Here is an 18,192-nt window from a genome sequence, read left to right as displayed (position 1 = left end):
AAACAGGTTGAGCAGATCAGCTAGAAGGAGGCTTCAGCAGAGGGGGATTTCATTCTTCCAGCTAGCACAGATTTGCCCCCAAATAAGCCTTCCCACTTTGTTTATTCTGCCAGTTGTGATCAGGGGTAGGAGCGAGCAGTGCAGAAGCTGGCATGGAGAGGCGTTAGCTCCTGTCAAAGGCCAGAGAAGGAAAGCTGTGAGGATGGTGCCTTCGCACTGGTCACTTGGCTGGAGTTTCAGGGACTGCCCCAGTAGACAGACAGGCCCTCTGGGACTTGGGGAGCACTCTGCCTCCTGGGGGGCAAGGCTCAGGCTGGGTACGGGCAGGGCATGGTGGGCCGGTAAGTGGGTGGGCCTTGTTTATGAGGCTGCCTTTATATGTGTGTTAAGAAAATTAATACGCTACACTATTTAATAAAGGAGGCGTCTTGTAGTCTGAGAATTCGGCCGTGCATTGAGGACAAGCTAGGGGATTCAGCTTCCCAAGAACAGGTTTCAGACACTGCCGTCCCCACAAGTCCGAAAGGGAAAGGTGACAGAGCTGCTCAGAATGACAGGGAAATATGGCCCCGTAGGAAGTGTAGCCCAGGACGTGGATTATCCTCCAAGGTACAGATGCTGCGCCCCTGCCGGAGAGTTTGGGCGGGAGGTGGGGCGTGGGGCGGGGCTCTCTGGACTTTCTGTGGTGGTCTGGTCACTGCTACGAACCTCCCGGGTTTTTAAGGGCCTTTCACGTTGCCTGAGCCTAAAGATACAGCACTGGAGCCAGTCCCCTCTCCCCATGGGGAGGGCTTAGACAGAGTCACCTCTGGGGTGTGTTTGGCGGTGCTCACCGGGGGGCCCGCCCTTTGCTGGCACGGCAGCTGTCTCACAGAGCTAGCAGAATCTGGAATCCCGCAGATCATTTTGTCCCTCGCCTTTTGTTGGAAGGAAATATTTTTAATGTTTATTTTTGCCTATTTGTGTGTTACTTGAAAATTCTTTCAGCTCCTTATTCCATGGATGGGGTGTTGGGGTCGTTTCCCCCAGCGTTTCTCAGGAACGGTTACTGTTTGAATTTGCCATGTTTTGCCCTTAGAGCACATGGGGTTCTAAGATAACCACTCATCAGAGTTAGCCCCATGGAAAGTCATTTGATGCGAAGGTAGTATGTGTTTAAATTTGACAAGAAGTGTTGTTTTGTAAGACTTTGTGTCTTGGGGTAAGCATTCTTTTGTTTGCTGATAAATTTTTCCCTTATATTTATATGGCATAAGGATTAGGCCTAGGGTTTCATTTTTATCGAAAAATTCCCTCATAAGGGATTGCTTTCTCCCAAGGCAAGTGGGTATTCCAGGCCAGCTCACTTAGGGTCTTCAGGATTCACCTGGAGCCCTGAGAGAAAAGGGATGTGCTCATGGCCAGCATATGTCAGGGCTTGAACCCGGATCCAGGCTGGCTCTCTCAGCACAAGACTGTGCTTGCTGCCTCTCTTTTATTCGTGTGGTTACTTTAAAATGAAGACAACACAAGCATTGTGTGGGTGACTTGGCTGGGTTCCTGTAGGAATTTGGAGTTGTTGATGAGAGGACAGCTGGGGACGGTGCAGGAGGCTCTTTTGTTCCTTAGCCCTGGAGAAGAAGGAGGGCCACAAGACCTGGGAAGGGGATGCTGGAGAGTGGAGCGTGGGTGCCTGAGGGCCACATGGGATAGACTTGTCAGATAGGAAGGAAATGCAGCTTGACTTGGCACTACATTCTAAGCAAAATTTAGCATTTCCTTCAGTTATTCAAAAATATTCTGAGAAAGGCTCTAGGTTTTATCAGACTGACTGCCAGAGAGTTCTCTGTCTCTCTGTGTCTCTCTCTCACTCCGTCTCTCCTTTCTCTCTGCCTTTCTCTCTATCTCCTCTCTCATGTACACATACACACGGTTAAAGATTCCTGGTAGAGAAGTAGCTTATTACTCACTAGTTCATTTCCCTAGCTCACGCTCCTAGGAGGTGGTGCAGAAGCTGCTGTCCGCTGCAGTCACAAATTCTAGTCCGTAGGCAGTGTGTTTAGTTTAATTTACTGTTTTTATTTGATGCCTTGCCAGACGCTGCTTTGGCTGAAGTATAGGCTGAAGAGAAAGCTCAGTTTGTATTTAGGTCAGATGATCAGTTGTTTTCTGTTTGCTCTTCTGTTATCCTAGTTAAGTATAATTTTTCAAAATAATCTCCTTCTGAGATGCAATATGACAGAGCAGCTTCAGAGAGCAGGCCTTCTTGGCCGGAAGACCCAGGTTCGAGGCCTGCCCCTGACACATCCCCCTCTCAAGGCTCCTGGGCAAAAGCCTGTTTAAATTCGAGCGTGTTCTGGTCCCATTAGTCAAGGATGTTGTCCTCTGGTCCCCGTGCCAGTAAATCCCAGAGCGCTCTCTTCCTCTCACCACCTATCCCCGGTACATGAATTAAGAAAATAAATTCTGTACTTGGGGTTTGGCTTCAGCTTCGTTCCAGTTTCAGCATTCCTAATGAATAATGCCCACTCTGCTTTATTATGTCAGTCCCACATTAGTCAAAAGGCTTTCTAATCCTTAAAAGAATGATGTCCGTAATGTAAGACCCACTTCCGCAACCTCGCTCTGCCAGACGTCTCTCATGTGTCTTTCCTCCCAGGGGCCCCTTTTCACATGTTGTAGCATTCTGGTATTAAAAAGGGCAAAGAAAAAAATCAAGATTCTATCCAAAAGCCTCAGGTTTAATTCTCTGAAGCATAGCGACTATGGAATGTTGGTTTAGCACCTGAAAGACCTGGGTTCAAGTCTCACTTTAATATTGCTGGCCACGTGCCCTGAGCTGGAAGTAGCAGGGAAAGTGCTGACATGCAGGCTATTTTTCCCAAGTCTCCCCTGGATTCTAACCTATGGGTTTTAAGTGGGGCTTAAACCATGAGTTATCAGTTCTCTGTTATTGGAGAACATTTATCCCCATCTCTCAGATCAGCTTTTTAGTTTGGCCGTATCAGTTCAGAGTTCTGCATTCCTTCAGTTACAGGCAGTCGCCTCAAAGTCTTTTAGTCCCCCTGAAGACTGAAGAAAAAGAAAAACGTTTGGGGGAGTGGATGCTTTGCAGACTGGTGAAGTGGCCTAACCCTTAGAGGTTCACCGACAGGTTTAGGATAGTTGGGCTGAGAAGTCACTGCAGTCGGAGGATTACCTTTCTCTCTTTGTATTACCTTGGCTACAACAAGAATTTTTTCTTTATAGCAAAAGTTCGTAGCTTTTTTTTTTTGAAGTCATTCTTTGCACGGTTATTCCAGTTTGAAGAAGCCTGTGCAACATTCTAGAATGAGCAGGGACAGCCCTCCACCTGTCAGGTCCCTCTGGAAGTCTTGGCTTCGTTTGTCAGTTCTTGGTATTGCCTTTAACTTCTGACCACGCTGGTGTACTTTGCTGTGACTCATCCTGGTTCATTGTGGGCTTGAATGATCCTTCAATATCTCTAACAGTCACTGAAGTGTGCTCTTTGTGAACTACACATTTTACATAAAAAGCACAGAAGTAAAAACCCCAAAGAAGAGAGCAGTGAATCCATATCTGAACAGCGTGAAATCTGGCCCTCCACTGGCCAAACTGACCAACGGGCATTAGGGGGAACCAGCTCAGTTTGGTTTCATTTGGGCCAGGTTGGCCTGGTATCAGTCGAAGCACACACGTGGCCATTGCTTCCATCCCATAAAAGCTGTGTCAGCATTGTCATTCGCACACCACTCTCTGCAGAAGCTAATTAACTAACGATGTTCTGAATCTAAGGCCCTTTTTTAAGACAGATATTCTCCCTGCCACCCCATGAGTCACTGTGCTTCCTCCTCTATCTCAAGTGTCACCTTCTTGAAAGTTTGCCTAATTACTTCAGCCCCCACTGCTTTTTCTTTCCTCCGAATTCCTGGAGCACTTAGAATCTGTGCCATACAATTTAGCCCTGAATTCTCTCGTCTGGTTTTATTTGTTCATTGTTCCGATAGACTCATGTTGGCTCTCCAGTGAGATTGTATGTTCTGGGGGAGTGTGGAATTCCACAGGGACTACTTTGGGCACAAGGGGTGCATGCTAAGGATTTGGTCATGTGGTAGGTTCTTGGGCAGTAGGGCTTTGGAAGTGGATTACCAGCCCAGAGGGTAGACCCAGGACCTAGCACTTCTTCCTGTCCTTCATCCTCAGCCATGAATAAGGGCTGTGATTTGGGGGGGGGGCAGTAAGTCAGTCAAGTCTAGTCTCTCTTGGCCTTTCATGTTTCTTCCTCTTTAAAATAAACTACTGTATGTTCTGGCTCCCTGCTAGTCTCTGCCTCCTGGAATCTCTGGATAAGCCCAGCCTTACTCCAACATGGGAAGGATGCCCATAAGGGCTCAGCTTTCCATAGCTGAAAATTGCTTCTGAGCTTTTTATGAAGGTGGAGCACTTTTCTCCTAGTCTTACTTTCATCTTGCAGGTACATTGTGCGCGTATATATATTCACGTTGGACTTCTTACTAGGGCCCTGAGATCCTGCTGATCTGGTCTGGGTTTAGTGCTTACATTTTGGCTGTGTCTGCTGAAAAGGACCCTTAAGTTGTAGTAGGAGTGGGTAGGGCCTCATGGCCTCCTCCAGGGACATTGGGGTGTTAGGGAACAATCTGACCTAACCTGCTGCGAAAAAGCTGCTCACCAGTCACACACGGCACAGGGTCTCCCTCCAGTGCACCAGGTGCACATCCCCACTTGCTCGTTCTGGGTGGTCCCTTGAGTGGTGGAGGTTGTGTCCTGTCCGTGGCTGCAGAACCTTGCCTTGGTTCACCACAGCAATTCCAGAGCTGGCCCTAGGCTGCCCACCTGGACCCCTTAGCCTTGACCAGGCTGACCAGCCTGTCTTTTGCTTTATAATTAATTTGTTTGTTTTCAGTTTTCAACAGTCGCTTCCATATGTTTTGAATTTTCTCCTCTTCCCTCCCCAAGAAGGCATGCCATCAAGGCTCTACACATATATTCCTATTAAACACGTTTTCACCTTAGTCGTGTTGCATAAAAGAATTGAAGCAAATGGGAGAAACCATGAGAAAAACCAGACCAGAACATAAGAGAAAATAGTCACTTCATTCTGCATTCTGACTCCAGAGTTCTTTCTCTGGATGTGGAGGGCATTCTGCATCATGAATCCTTTGGGAATGTTTTAGGTCCTTGGATTGCTGCGAAGGGCTAAGTCTATCAGATACAGTCCTCACACACGGTCAGCCCCTCTTTTTGGATCCTAGGTTACCTTGGTGGTTCTGCCAAGCTGCCCACCTCCCCCATGTTCCCCACCTTTCCATTGGCCTCTGTGTGATCCTTCAGTTCCTAGAATCCCAACCCTGGGGCTGGATGGGACCAGCAAGGCCTCCAAGTCCAGCTTCCCCTTTTCTAGATGAGGAAAGTGAGGCTAGGCGGGGCCACACAGCAGGTGTTAGAGATAAGATCAGACCCCTCCGAGTCCCAGCCCATGCGGCCTCCTCTCTCTCCACTGGGTGGCACTTGTAGGATGCTGGTCATCATCAGAGCCCTGCTGTTTCCTGAAGGTGGCCTTCCTGCGCGCTCCTCCACCCTCCAGAGGGCCTAGCTGGACTCTTGAATGGCTGCAGAGCTCTCCCGTGAGGCTCTGTAGTGTCCGTGGCATTGATGCCTCCCACACAGTGTTGGGGGTGAGCCAGGGCACACAGAGGACCTTGCTGTGCACTGAGAGCTCTGTATCTTGGTGAGTGTTGGTCTGCCATCTGGGGGGGATTGTGGGGGCTGATGAGCACCATGTCAGACCAAAGCCTGGAGGTCGGTCTTCCTTCACTAAATCGGTTATCAGTGTCGTCGTCTTCTTTTTAGATAATCAGCAAACAGGCACAGAGGAATCTTGCGTTTCCTACCTCTTCCATCCTGCCTCAGTTTGCTCAGCCGTCTAATGGGGATCATAATAGCACTTTCCTGGTAGGGTGGTTGTGAGGACCTAGTGAGGTCATCTTTGTCAGTGGTTAGCCTGGGGCCTGGCACCCCTGTGGTGGATCTTCTCTGAATGCTAAGGCCCCTTCCCTTCCGCCTTCCCCTGTGGGTGATGGTAGAGGGTAGCCCAGTACAGTGTATGGCTTGGGAGAGCCTGCCAGTATCCTCGCTAGGAGGCCTTTGCTATAGTGGCAAGTTGATGCTTTCTGCTGGGAAGTAGGTAGGGAGGTTGTTCTGTCTCCCTTTTCTTCCTGCGTTAACAAGGCCCAAGATTTTCTCCCACCCCTTGGTTTGTCTCCCTCTTTCTCCTAGCCTTTGGATCACTTCCTTAATCCTCACAATTGTGGCCAGCTTGGTCTGGCCCGGCTGCTGTTCCTGTAGTGGGGGTCTTGTTTGCCCCTTCTGACTCCTCTCTATGTGCCAGAGTCACAGACTCACAGAGCTTTCTTATTTTACAAATGAGCAACTGAGGCAAGCAGGGTCCCCAGAGTAGGGGGTCATGGAGCTTAGGCTTCCAGCCCAGGCCCTCTAACCCCAAAGACCCTAGAGCTTTCTCCATTGTACCACCCCTCCTCCACATCCAAGGTGATGGGATCCACAGGCATGATAGTGGAGAAGTTTGTCTCTCCGTCTTTATGCTGTGGACTTCTTCTGTTTTCATCCTTACACGCTGCTGTCGTCATCATCCCACATTTATGAAGCCCTTCCTGTGTTCCAGGCACCAGGCTACATGCTGGGGCTGCAAAGAAAGGCACAGATAGGGTCTGTCCCCTCCTGGGGGAGCCGAGGTGGGAATCATGATGTAAATTCAAGTTCCTGCAGAGTAAGTGACAGGTGGTCCTTGAGGGAGGGAAGCAAAGGCAGGAGCTTGGCCTCTCTTGTCTCTTCCCAGGCTTTCTTTAAGCTGACTTGTCCTCTGCCTCTTTGTCCTTGGCAGTAGAGGGCATTAGTGTCCGCTGCTTTGCTTTCAAGATGAACTTTTTGCAAGCCCACGAAATGTGGCTTCTTGTACAATCAGCTTGGCCTGTCCCTCTCTTGGCATCCCATACTTCCATTTCACAGCAGCAACTTCACAACTTCTTTAGTTCTCAGCAGTGACTAGACCTCCAGGACTGACACACTTCATTTTCTCCTCCAGTAGTGTGTCCATCCACCTGTGTGTAGACCCTTACACAAGGACCCCACAGTGGATGTGCCAAGGGCCAAGTTCAGGTTTTTAGGCTGCTCAGCCCCCTCTGCCCTCTTCTTTTCCATTCTACCATTTTATTTTAGGGAGACTTAATCTCCCAGTTGTGGGCCAGACTTCAGCTAGTGGTGAGTCTCTGAATGCAACCTCGAAAGCAGACTCCTGGTTCTGAGCCTTCCTGGCCTGTGTCCAGCATTATCCCCACTATGAGTGATCAGAGGAAGATGGGGCCTCAGGGACACTTTTCCAAGTGGCCTTACCAAGGGGAGAGACTTGGCAGCCTGCGAGCATTGGCCTCAGAAAGCTCTGGTGAGCCAGACTCCAAGCAGAGCCTTCTTGACTGCCTGATTCTCAGTGGGGGGGACATGTAAGGTGTCCAACAGCCTCATCTAGTTATGCTTCTGGGCTGTGGAAGGCTAAAATGCCCATCGCTCCCTAGAAAGGGGATCAAATGGTCCTTTGTAGAGGATTTCCCTGAGTCACTTGCCTAGTCCTCTGTAGCGACCAAAAAGGCTGATACAACGCTGGGTACCTTTCGGTAAAACAGGATCTGTGTAGAATCACGGTACATTGTAACCTTGAGTCCCACCTCAGGTCTTACCAGCCTTTTGTGGGGTTTCCCTTCCCTTCTGTTGTCTCTCTCATCCCTATATCTTACTCCTGTTTTCTGTAGTTCTTACTAGAAACTGAGTGTGAACCAGACATGTAGGAGAGGGTGGCAGCCCCTTCCTTCAGCCTTCAGTACAGAGGCTGTGTCCAGCTAACAGAGCTTCTTTCCCTGTGCTGAGATGACCCTGGATGCATGTGGGGTGCCCACATGGCTGATGAGGAGAAATGGGGTTTTGAGTGGGGAACACCAGCCAGTATGTGTGGTCAGGTTCTGCAGGACAGGCAAGGTTGGACTGTGGAACCCCCCCCATCGCTTGGGGTGTCACTTGTCTCTTCCCTCTTCCTTTGACTTGCCCTTAATTGCATCGCCAGAACATCCCGTCCCCGATCTCTGCTGACAAGGCAGGTTCAGAGCTGACCACATTTATCGCCAGCTGCCTGCAGGTCCCGTACACACATAGAGAAGACGGTGTAGCTTTCCACAATATGACATGGGTGGGATTAGCTATTTCATATGCTCCTTTTCTTCAAATATTGGTTGACTCCTTTTCATTGGGAGTCCTAGTACAGAAAGGAAGGATCTCTGTGGCAGAGGGGCCTGCAGAGACCTCTTACGGGCCAGGAGCTAATGAGGGGCCTGTGTTCTAGAAGGCTGTAAATCGTGGTTACTCTCACTCAGGATGTTATTTCTTCATATCCTGACCAGTACGTAAGTGTTTGTGAATGGGAACTGGTAGAGACAGTCACACAGAAGTGACTTTCTTTTCTTCTCTCTGGTTTCTCCAGAGAGCTAAAACATATCTGTAAAACAGTTCAGTGCAAAGAGAAAGTATAAACCAGTGAACAGCTTAGATTCTCTTTTGCAGACTCTTTGGAGATCATTATCCATTTAACCCTATAAGACTTTTTTGGGGGTGGTACTTTAAAGTTGACTAAGTGTAAATTCAAATTTAGGGGAAAGTTTCTAATAAAAATGCGAGGTATAAGGCATCTTATATTCTATTTAAGATAGCTCACTAGAAAATATATCAGAAAGTCGGTGGTAAAAGAAATCTGTTAAAATTTGTGCCACCATTTTCTGACTTGCACATTAAGCTATTGTATCTTTTGAGGGGCCTCATGCATAGATGTGCAGCTTTAATAAGTCATGTTTTTCCTCTGGCCTTTATTTAACTAGAGTTTTCAGAATGAAATTTAAAATATTCTCATTAGTTTTAAGTAGGATAGGGCAGGACTACACCAAGGTTAACCCTGTTGGTGTTAGTGAGCAACTGGATTCTCTGATGTGCAGCATCAGGGCCGGTAATGGCATCCTCATTTTGAGAGAAAAAACTAGAAGGCCAGTGACTTTCCCCTGCAATGGAACATTGCGTATTTCCAAGCTATTTCCATCATGTGAGGCTATCCACTGTATATTAATAAGATAAAGTTAACTCCTAAAGTTTCATGTAGTTGAGTTAAAACTTTAGCGTCTAGAAGTATCCAACAATGCTTTTGCTTCCGTCCTGGGTTAGGAGTGCTGGGGGTGTTTCTGAAGGGATTGGGAAGGTTTTGTTTTTGGTTCCAGCTAGAGGAAGTGGCTTGTCTAAAGGAGAGGGCGCTCGGGCACTGCTCCCTTCTGCACTTTTCTGCTCCTTCTATAGGCCTCTGCTCATGTGTGCCCTCTCTCTCCTTTTATCTTCCCCCCAATGTGTCTGCTCTCTCTTCCTTGGTCCCTCCCTGTGTCTCCTTCTTTGTGCCTCACCCTCTGTGGCCATTCAGATCTCAGAGGGGCTTATCTCTTTAATAGTATTTGAAGATTTGGTTGTGTGTCGGGGTGTAGTCGAACAATTGGACAGCTTGAAATTAAGCATGGTTTGATTTATTCTCCAGGCCCGAGATCCTCAGCAGCAACAGCCAAGGGAAGAGCTGGAAAACTTGAAGAAACAGCATGATTTGTTAAAGAGAATGTTACAACAGCAGGAGGAGCTGAGAGCTTTGCAAGGAAGGCAAGCCGCCCTCCTGGCTCTGCAGCACAAAGCTGAGCAAGCCATCTCGGTGATGGATGATTCCGGTAAGTGTTGGAGGATAACCCCCCCACCCCACCCCCATTGGGCCCCTAAGTCAGAGACTGAGGCCCAGCCCACTGTGTCTTCTGTTTAGCACCTCCTGGGCAGTGAGGTGCAGGATTTGTGCACCCTGTTGTAGGGACAGGATCCTTAGGACTCCCATTCCCACCACTTGTCCACATGTGTACTCACCGCTTGTCCATGGCTGAGCCAAATAAAAAATCATTTGGGACTGAACAAAGTGGCTGTAGTCTCTGATGCCATGGATGTGTTCTCGTTGATGAGTTAAGTCCTGATACCAAGCAATTCAATAAAAAGATCCAGTTCTTCTCATTTTCATAGTAACTGCCATGTTAAATGTGAAATTAAGAATGGTTATGTGTTTCTGACTCCATTTTCTTTGACAGAGGGCTTGCACCTGGGTGGTGACAGTATCAGAGGAGAAAAGGGGGTATGTTCTACCAAGAGGAAAATGACATGATTTAGCAACCAGATTTAAGAGAAGAGAGAAAAAATGGGGAATTGTGGTTGATATCCAAGTTGTGAACCTGAGGAGTTGGGAGGATTGGTGGTATCTTCTACAGCAGTGGAGAAGGGGGTGGAGGGGGAATGAATTCCGTTTTGAGTCTGTTGAGGGCAAGGTGTCTACCGGACATCCAGTTTGAGATGTCTAATGGGTAGTCGGACATGAGAGACCAGAGATATCTGAAAGGCTAGATCCGTATAAGTATGTTTGAGAATCATGAGCATAGACATGATAATTGAACCCTTGGGAGCTGAGGAGATCACCAAGTGAAGCTGTCTAGAGGGAGAAGAGAAGAGGGCTCAGGACAGAGCCCTGAGGGATTCCTACGGTGAGAGGCTATGACCTGGAGGAGGATCCAGCAAAGGAGACAGAGGAGGGGCTGTCAGAGAGGGAGGAGGAGAGCCAGGAGACAGAGGGGGTGTCCTGAGGGATCTCCAAAGAGCAAGAGGACCAAGAAGAGGCCACTGGCTTTGGTAACCAAGAGATCAGTGGTCACTTTGGTGAGAGTAGATTCAATGGAATGAGGAGGTGGGATGCAGAGAGTATGAGGAGAGGAAATAGAGGGACCCGTTGTAAACTTCTGGAGAGAGAGAGAGAGAGAGACAGCAGAGATGGAAGGCTCAAGAGAGGATTTTGGAGAACAGAGGAGCCATGGGCATGGTTGGAGGTGGTCAAGAAGGAACCAGTGAATAGGGAGAGTTCTCTTGGACAAGCCATTGAACCTCAGTTGACTTTGGTGGGACCAAGTCATCTCTAGGGTCCTTTTCATTTCCTGATCTCATCATTCTATATTCCAGAGAGTAGAAAATAAATTTAAAGAAGCTTGTCTCTGATTTTAAAAGTAAAGTAAAGCCATAAAATGTGCATTGTGTATTTTATTGTGGGTTTTTCAGTATCATAAAGAATTGTGGCATAGATTTAAAATCAAATTCTCCATATATCTCAGAAATGTCTTGGAGGCAGAAATATCTTATGTGAATACAAAACATAAATTATATGTTACTATTTTTAATACGGTTTAGAAAACATTTTCCATGCATCCTCAGAGCTCTGCATTCCTCATTGCAGATCCCCCCCAGGTAGGGGGCTCCCCCTTTCTAGACCTTCCACAGAGGCTCAGCCCTTCCTGTTGGCATGGCTGTCCCTATGCCACTGCAGCCCAAGGCCACCACTGTGCCACTCACTGCTTTGACTCCAGGGCAGACCTAGCTCCTCTGCTGATCAGACATTTCCTCAGAACTAGTAGCCTTCAGCCCTTAGAACCCCAGTGGAAGAAGGCTGCAGCCTATCCAACTTGCTGTAAGTGGCTTGGTTTTTTGTTTTGTTTTGTTTTGTTTTTGCCTCTGGGTCATCTGCAGCTGGATTCTGCAGAGATTAAGGTTGTGATGCATGAAATGTCCTTGGAAGCCCTGTGTTGAAATGCTGGGTTTGGGAGAATGGGGCTGTGTGCCTGAGCTGAGAGCAGCATCTTGGTCTCCCCAGAGGCAGCCTGGCCTGCTGACTGCCCTCATGGCCTGACTGTGCCTTCTGCTTCTCCTCTGTTCTTCTTCAAGGCATGGGCAGGCTGATGTATTTTGAGTCATCACAGTTTGAGGAGGTGCTGTTTTGTTCCACTGTTTAATGCAGTCAGCTCCTCTCAGGAGTGTCTGGAGTGTCTGACTGGGTCCTCAGTCCCAAGAAACCCATTTGGACCTTGACCAAGACAACGTCAGACTCTTAACAGACAACGGGCCCTTGAGGCTGCATATTGACTTACAGAGACACATTATGTCTATGTTCTCTTGTATTTTTATTTATTAAACAATTGTCAGTTACTTTTTACCTCTTTTTGGTGCTCAAGAGCCTTTCATCTGGGGCCGTAAATTTGACCAGTGAATGGAAAACACTGAGCAAGACTGGATCTCCCAGTTTGAGCCTTCATTTACCATCAGTGCCCAGCGGGTTGTTGAACAGAATTCTTTGATCATCTGGCTATTAAGGAATCTCAAGTAGCCTTAACACTGCCCTAGAGTCTCCTTTAAGAGAAGACCTGCCTGGTCTGAGGTGCCCTCAGGGCTTGGCCCAGAGAAACAGTAAATATGGTGCTCCACCCCTTTCAGCCAGTCTTTTGATTATAGAGATTTGGACCTTTGTCCTCATTGTGCAGTTGATTAAGAGCCTCTTATGTGTGGGGTACTGGGCTGGTTGATTGTTGTCCTTCCTTTTTGAAGAGGACCAAAATGACATCACTATGATAAAGTGAAGTTTCAGTGTGTCCGACTGTGGCTGACCAGACCAATGCGAGCTCAGAATGCTCTACCACAGGTTGGGCACAGATAGTCCATGTGAACATTTGGGGTGGATACGCCAAATTTGCGCATCCTGCATTTACTTTATGCTGTCTCAATTCTGCTTTGCTCATAGAGCACAGCACCCTTTCTCATGTGGGCATACCATGCTGAGTGGTCCTGTGCCAGTGTCATCCATGTTGGCACAGTCAAATTCAAAGTTCTTGAGAGTGTCCTTGTATCACTTGTTCTGACCATCGTGTGATTGCCTGCCCCATGTGAGTTCTCCATAAAATAGTCTTTTTGTCAAGCATACATTTTGCATTCGAACAACGTGAATAGCCCATCGGAGTTGCGCTCTCTGAACCATAGTTTGAATGCTTGGTAGTTCAGCTAGAGCAAGGACTTCAGTCTGGTACCTTATCATGCCAGATGGTGCTCAGAATCTTCCTAAGACAGTTCAAATGGAAGTGATTCAGTTTCCTGGCATGGTGCTTGTGGACTGTCCATGTTTCACAGGCATATAACAATGAGGTCAGCACAATGGCTCTGTAGACCTTCAGTTTGATAGTCAGTGTAATATCTCTTCTCTCTCAAACTTTTCTTTGGAGCCCCCCAGATACTGAGCTAGCTCTGGCAATGCCTGCATCAACCTCATTGTCAATGTGTGCATCCCTGGAAAGTACTCTACCAAAGTAAGTGACCTTATCCACAGCATTCAGAATTTCTCCATTTGTTGTAACCAATGGTTCTACGCATGGATTGTGTGGTGGTGGCTGATGGAGCACCTGTGTTTTCTTGGTGTTAATTATCAGACCAGAATTAGCACAGGCAGCAGAGAAGTGATCCATACTTTGTTGCATCTCAGCTTCAGAGGCTGCACTGAGTACACAGTCATCTGCAAACAGAAAATCATGCACCAATACTCCCTGAACTTTGGTCTTGGCTTGTAGCCTTTTCAAATTGAAGAACCTACCCTCAGTACGGTAGTTGACCTTGATGTCGTGTTCATCCTCACTGAAAGCATTTGACAGCATGTCTGAAAACATCATGCTAAAAAGCATAGGAGCAAGCACACAGCCCTGTTTCACTCCATTGGTGACTGGGAAGGTATGAGAGCATTGTCCATTATTCAGAACCCGGACAAGCACGTCATCATGAAACTGATGTACAATACTGATGAACTTCTCTGGGCAACCAAATTTTGACATAATTTTCCATAAGCCCTCACGACTAACAGTGTCAAAGGCCTTGGTCACATCCACAAATGTTGTGTACAGACCTCTGTTCTGCTCCTGGCATTTCTCCTGAAGTTGTCAGACAGCAAACACCATATTGACTGTTCCTTGGCCCTTTTTGAAGCCACACTGGCTCTCAGGTATACGACCATCTTCATCTGCCAAGTGAAGGATCAGCCTATTAAGGAGGACTCTGGCAAGAATTTTGCCAGCAATGACTAAGAGAGAGACCCCACTGTGATTGTTGCAGGACAATATATTCCCTTTACCTTTAAAGAGATGGACAATGGAGGCATCCTTGAACTCCTGGAAGATAACTTCCTCTTGCCATATAACCTAGAAAATTTCAATCAGTTTTTGTATGAGCAAATGGTCCCCCTACCTTGTAAATCTCAGCTGGAATAGAATCAGCACCTGGTGCTTTGCCACATGAAAGGAGCCTAAGGGCCCTCAAAACCTCTTCTTCAGTTGGAGGTTCAGCTAAGGAGAGATTGACTTCAACCTGAGGTAAATGGTCAATGGCCTCAGCATTGATTGATGATGGTCTGTTGAGAACACTATGGAAGTGTTCAGCCCATCTCTCTAGGATCATGTCCTTATCACTAATCAATGTGACTCCATCAGCACTGAGTAGTTGTGATGCACAATAAGTTTTTGGTCCATAAACAGCTTTCAGGGAATCGTAAAAGTGCTTTGGATTGTTACTATCAACATAAAACTGCATTTCATCTGCCTTCTTACTGAACCAGGAATCCTACATCTCTCTAAGCTTTGCTTTTGATGGAATTAAACGCTGCCTTCTTAGAGGTGGATGAACTATCCTGCTGGTAAATCCTGTGGAGTTCTCGTTTTTCATTTAGCAGCTTCTGAATTTCCCCATCATCTTCATCAAACTAGTCTTGGTGTTTGTGAGTACCTTTGGGGTACTGGGCACCCAATGAAAGAAGAAAGAATGGACTCTGCCTCAAGGAACTTGTGGTACTTGGGGATGTAGTCTATAAAAAGAGGACTGGATGCAGACTGCCTTAGGGAGGGTGAGCGCAGTAATGGGCAGCAGGATCAGAAAAGCTTCTACTATGAGCCATGCCTTCAAGGAAGAGGTGGATGTGAGAAGGATGTGAGTTGTAGACATTGGAGACAGATGGCGGAGGTTTGAGGAAGTGGCTTCGAGTCAGTTTGGCAGGACTTTGGCGAGTAATGTGGATTCAACAAAGGAGAACTGATACTGTGACAGCACTGTCTCCTGGGGAAGCATGTATGGTTATTCTCAGAGGCACTAGGGACCCTCAAGATACCTGAGCAGCACAGTGCCTTGGGGAGACCTTTCCTCAGGCAAGACTGTTTTTTGTGGGTGTGGAAAAGGAAATGGGGGCTCCAATCAGGCTGTGGCATGAAAGTCCCTCTAGGAGGTGAGGCCGGGAACTAAGGTGGGAGCCAGGTGACATTATGGTGTGGGCGTGGAAGCTATATGACCTGGGGTGGAGGGGGAGGGAAGATTTGGTTGGGCATGGCTCCAGGGTTGGAAACCTGAGAGACTGGAAGGAGGGCAACCCCACTAACAGAGTGGGGGGGGGGAGGGCCTTCATTTTGGAGATGCAGTGGAATGTCTGGGAAGAAATCCCAGCAGGCACTTGATGGCTGCCTCCTAATTGGGCCTCTGCCCCAAGTCTCTCCCCTACTTTGATCCATCTCCTATCTAGCTGCCATGGTGATTTTCCTCTAGGACATGTTTAGCTATGCCATCCCCCTATTTAGTAAGCACCAGTGACTTCCTGTTGCCTGGCGAGAGCTTTCAAAGTCCTGGGCAGCCTGGTGCCAGCCTGCCTCTGCAACCTCCCATCCACCTCCCCTGACCTTCTTGGTACTTCACATGGATCATGGCGTCCCCATATGTGGACCATGTTACAGGCCAAGCCTAGGTTCAAAAATGGGGAACGAGGGAGAAAAAGCCACTCACAGTCCCCAACCTCACATAGTGCTCAGCAAAAGACCCTGCGCATGCATTTAAGAGAGGTTTGGGCCAGCCACTTGTACAGGGGGAGAGCCTCGTCTGGACATTGAAAGGATTGCTTTGCCATAGTGAGTGCCCAGTTTGTAGTAGACTGCCTCCCTCCCATTTCCATTTGTCCTTCAGGAAGCATTGACTTAATATCACTGTGCCCGGCACCATGCTAAGTGCAAGGGTTACAAAGCCAAGAGAGAAAGGCATCCCTCACAATCCAGTGGGGGAAGACAACATCCAGAAGGAAGCTCAGACAGGGCTGGGGGGCATGGGAGAGAAGTTGGAGGACTGTAGCCTGCTGGGCCAGGCCTGCTTCTTGGGGGGCTGTGGAGCTTCTGAGAGGCAGAGAGCACCAGGGCTAAGTGGATCATGCAGGATGATAGGCCTCCTTATCCACCCAGCTGCACTCCTCCACTTTGTATCTCTCCCAGCCCCAGCACTGTGCTCCAGGGTGTTGGACCAACGGTTGGTCTGATGTCTTAAGGGCAGCGCTTCTGGCTTGAAGATGCCATCATGATGAGCAAGAGCAGGGATCCCATCTAGGAAGCTGCTCTGTGCGTTCATTAAGCTTCTGCTGTGTCCCTGGCACTGTGCTAGGGGCTGGGCATCCATCTCAGTAGAAAGAGGGCTGAGTGTTAATCTCAGTCACTACCACACTCCATTATCTGTAAATTGGGAATAGTTACCGTTGTGCCCTCTGTTTCTCAGTTGTAGTTCAAGTGAGATCCCCCAAATTAGTGCACTGTGTACACACCAGCTGCTGCTAGTGTTGGTGTTTTTCATGTTGTGAGTCTTCTGCGCCATTAGGAAAACCAAGAGCCTTTGAGCCAGGAGGTGCTATCCTTGGGGGTACGGAAGGAGGGAGGGGCTCTCTGGTGAGCTGTTCTTTCTCCCAAGGTCGATGGGAATGAAATGAGTTGTGTTGTTTGCTTTCCAGTTGTAACGGAAACTACAGGCAGCATATCTGGTATTAGTATAACATCGGAGCTCAACGAGGAACTGAATGACTTGATTCAGCGTTTTCATAATCAGCTACATGATTCTCAGGTACCTTTCATCTTAAATAGCACAGAATTAGGCAGTAATCTACCTTCCTTAAAAAGAGAGCCCTTTGACTTCCTGGGATGCACATGTGTGTTGGAGGGTTTGTCTTGGTGGGTTGTTTTCGTCTTTATTTCTTTTAAATGACCATGACTTGTTTCTGAATATCCCCATGTGCCATTTAGGGAGAACTGTAAGTCAGACTTCATAAAGATCTTTATGGGAAAATGTGTATAATTTGAGCTTTTTTAGAGGAAAGTAGTGAAGGTGATTATTGGCCGGTAGGAAAAGATGGGGTGCCATGGTGCTGGAGTGATGGTGGAGGAGGAGGAGGAGGAGGATGGGTGCTTGAGATTACTCTGGTAGAGCTTGCTAGAAAGGATGTCAAATTACCAGCCCCTCCTCTGGATGCCCAGGGCTAGGCATAGCCAACCCATGAAACAGGGAGGGTTCAATAGTGCCTGGGGAGTAGTGGCAGGTCATTTAGCTTAGTAGTAGCCTTTGGTTCCCTCACAGAGGTTCGCTTGACAGAGGCAACTAATCCCCTCTGGGGCCTATTTATAGTGTAAAACACCAAGCAAGCCAGAAAATAAACTTACTTTATTCAAGGTAATTTAATACTTATAACACATAAGCATATATATATTGTTTTTCTTTTTAAGGCTCCAGCTGTTCCAGATAATAGGAGACAAGCAGAAAGCCTTTCATTAGCCAGGGAAGTTTCCCAAAGCAGGAATTCATCTGTCTCAGAACAGCTGTCCGATGAGAAAGTTCAACTTTTTAGCAAAATGCGAGTGTTGCAGGAAAAGAAACAGAAAATGGACAAATTGCTTGGGGAACTTCACACACTTCGTGATCAGCACCTAAATAACTCTGCTTGTAAGTATATCTAGGTCAGCCCCAGGGAGCCACAGAGCAGGGAGGCTGCTAGGTAGTGGGGAGGGACAGGACATCCTCCCAGACCAAAGTGTAGCTGTGTAGAAAAGTCTACTCAGTCAGCAGACACACGTTTGTTCATTCATTCGTTTGTTGGTTTATTTGGGGATTTTCTTTGATGTTGAGTTCCAAATTCTCCCTGCCACACCCTGCTGAGAAGACAAGAAATATGAAGTCCGTTATACAGATGAAGTCATACAGATTTCTCCATGCAGTTAGCCATGTTTCTTCCTCTCCGCTCCACAAAAAAAAGTAAGAAAAAGAGAGAAAACAAACGTTATTTCATTCTGCTCCCTGAGTTTATCGTTTCTCTTTCTGGAGATGGACCGTCCTTTGGGATTGTCTCGGACCATTGTTTGGCTCAGAGCAGCCGAG

The 18,192-nt window shown here is 47.6% G+C and overlaps 1 protein-coding gene across 27 annotated transcripts in view; it reads left to right on the top strand.

Moving 5' to 3' along the window:
- The window catches only part of PCM1 (pericentriolar material 1), a 79,621-nt gene that overhangs the window by 6,607 nt on the left and 54,822 nt on the right, over positions 1-18,192 (top strand). For 13 of the 27 annotated variants that reach the window (XM_072625628.1, XM_072625624.1, XM_072625635.1 and 10 more), the window contains 3 exons: positions 9,632-9,812; positions 16,778-16,887; positions 17,544-17,760. In XM_072625628.1, coding sequence (XP_072481729.1) covers positions 9,632-9,812; positions 16,778-16,887; positions 17,544-17,760 — 508 coding nt within the window. Of the gene's footprint in view, positions 1-420; positions 610-9,631; positions 9,813-11,401; positions 11,633-16,777; positions 16,888-17,543; positions 17,761-18,192 lie in introns of all 27 variants that reach the window. The other 14 variants (XM_072625618.1, XM_072625614.1, XM_072625620.1 and 11 more) reach the window with 3 other exon arrangements.

This window comes from Notamacropus eugenii, chromosome 7 (genome assembly GCF_028372415.1).
Source record: "Notamacropus eugenii isolate mMacEug1 chromosome 7, mMacEug1.pri_v2, whole genome shotgun sequence".
Lineage (NCBI taxonomy): Eukaryota > Metazoa > Chordata > Mammalia > Diprotodontia > Macropodidae > Notamacropus > Notamacropus eugenii.
The sequence above is the reverse complement of the archived record's forward strand: the minus strand, read 5'-3'. Positions and strand labels throughout refer to the sequence as shown.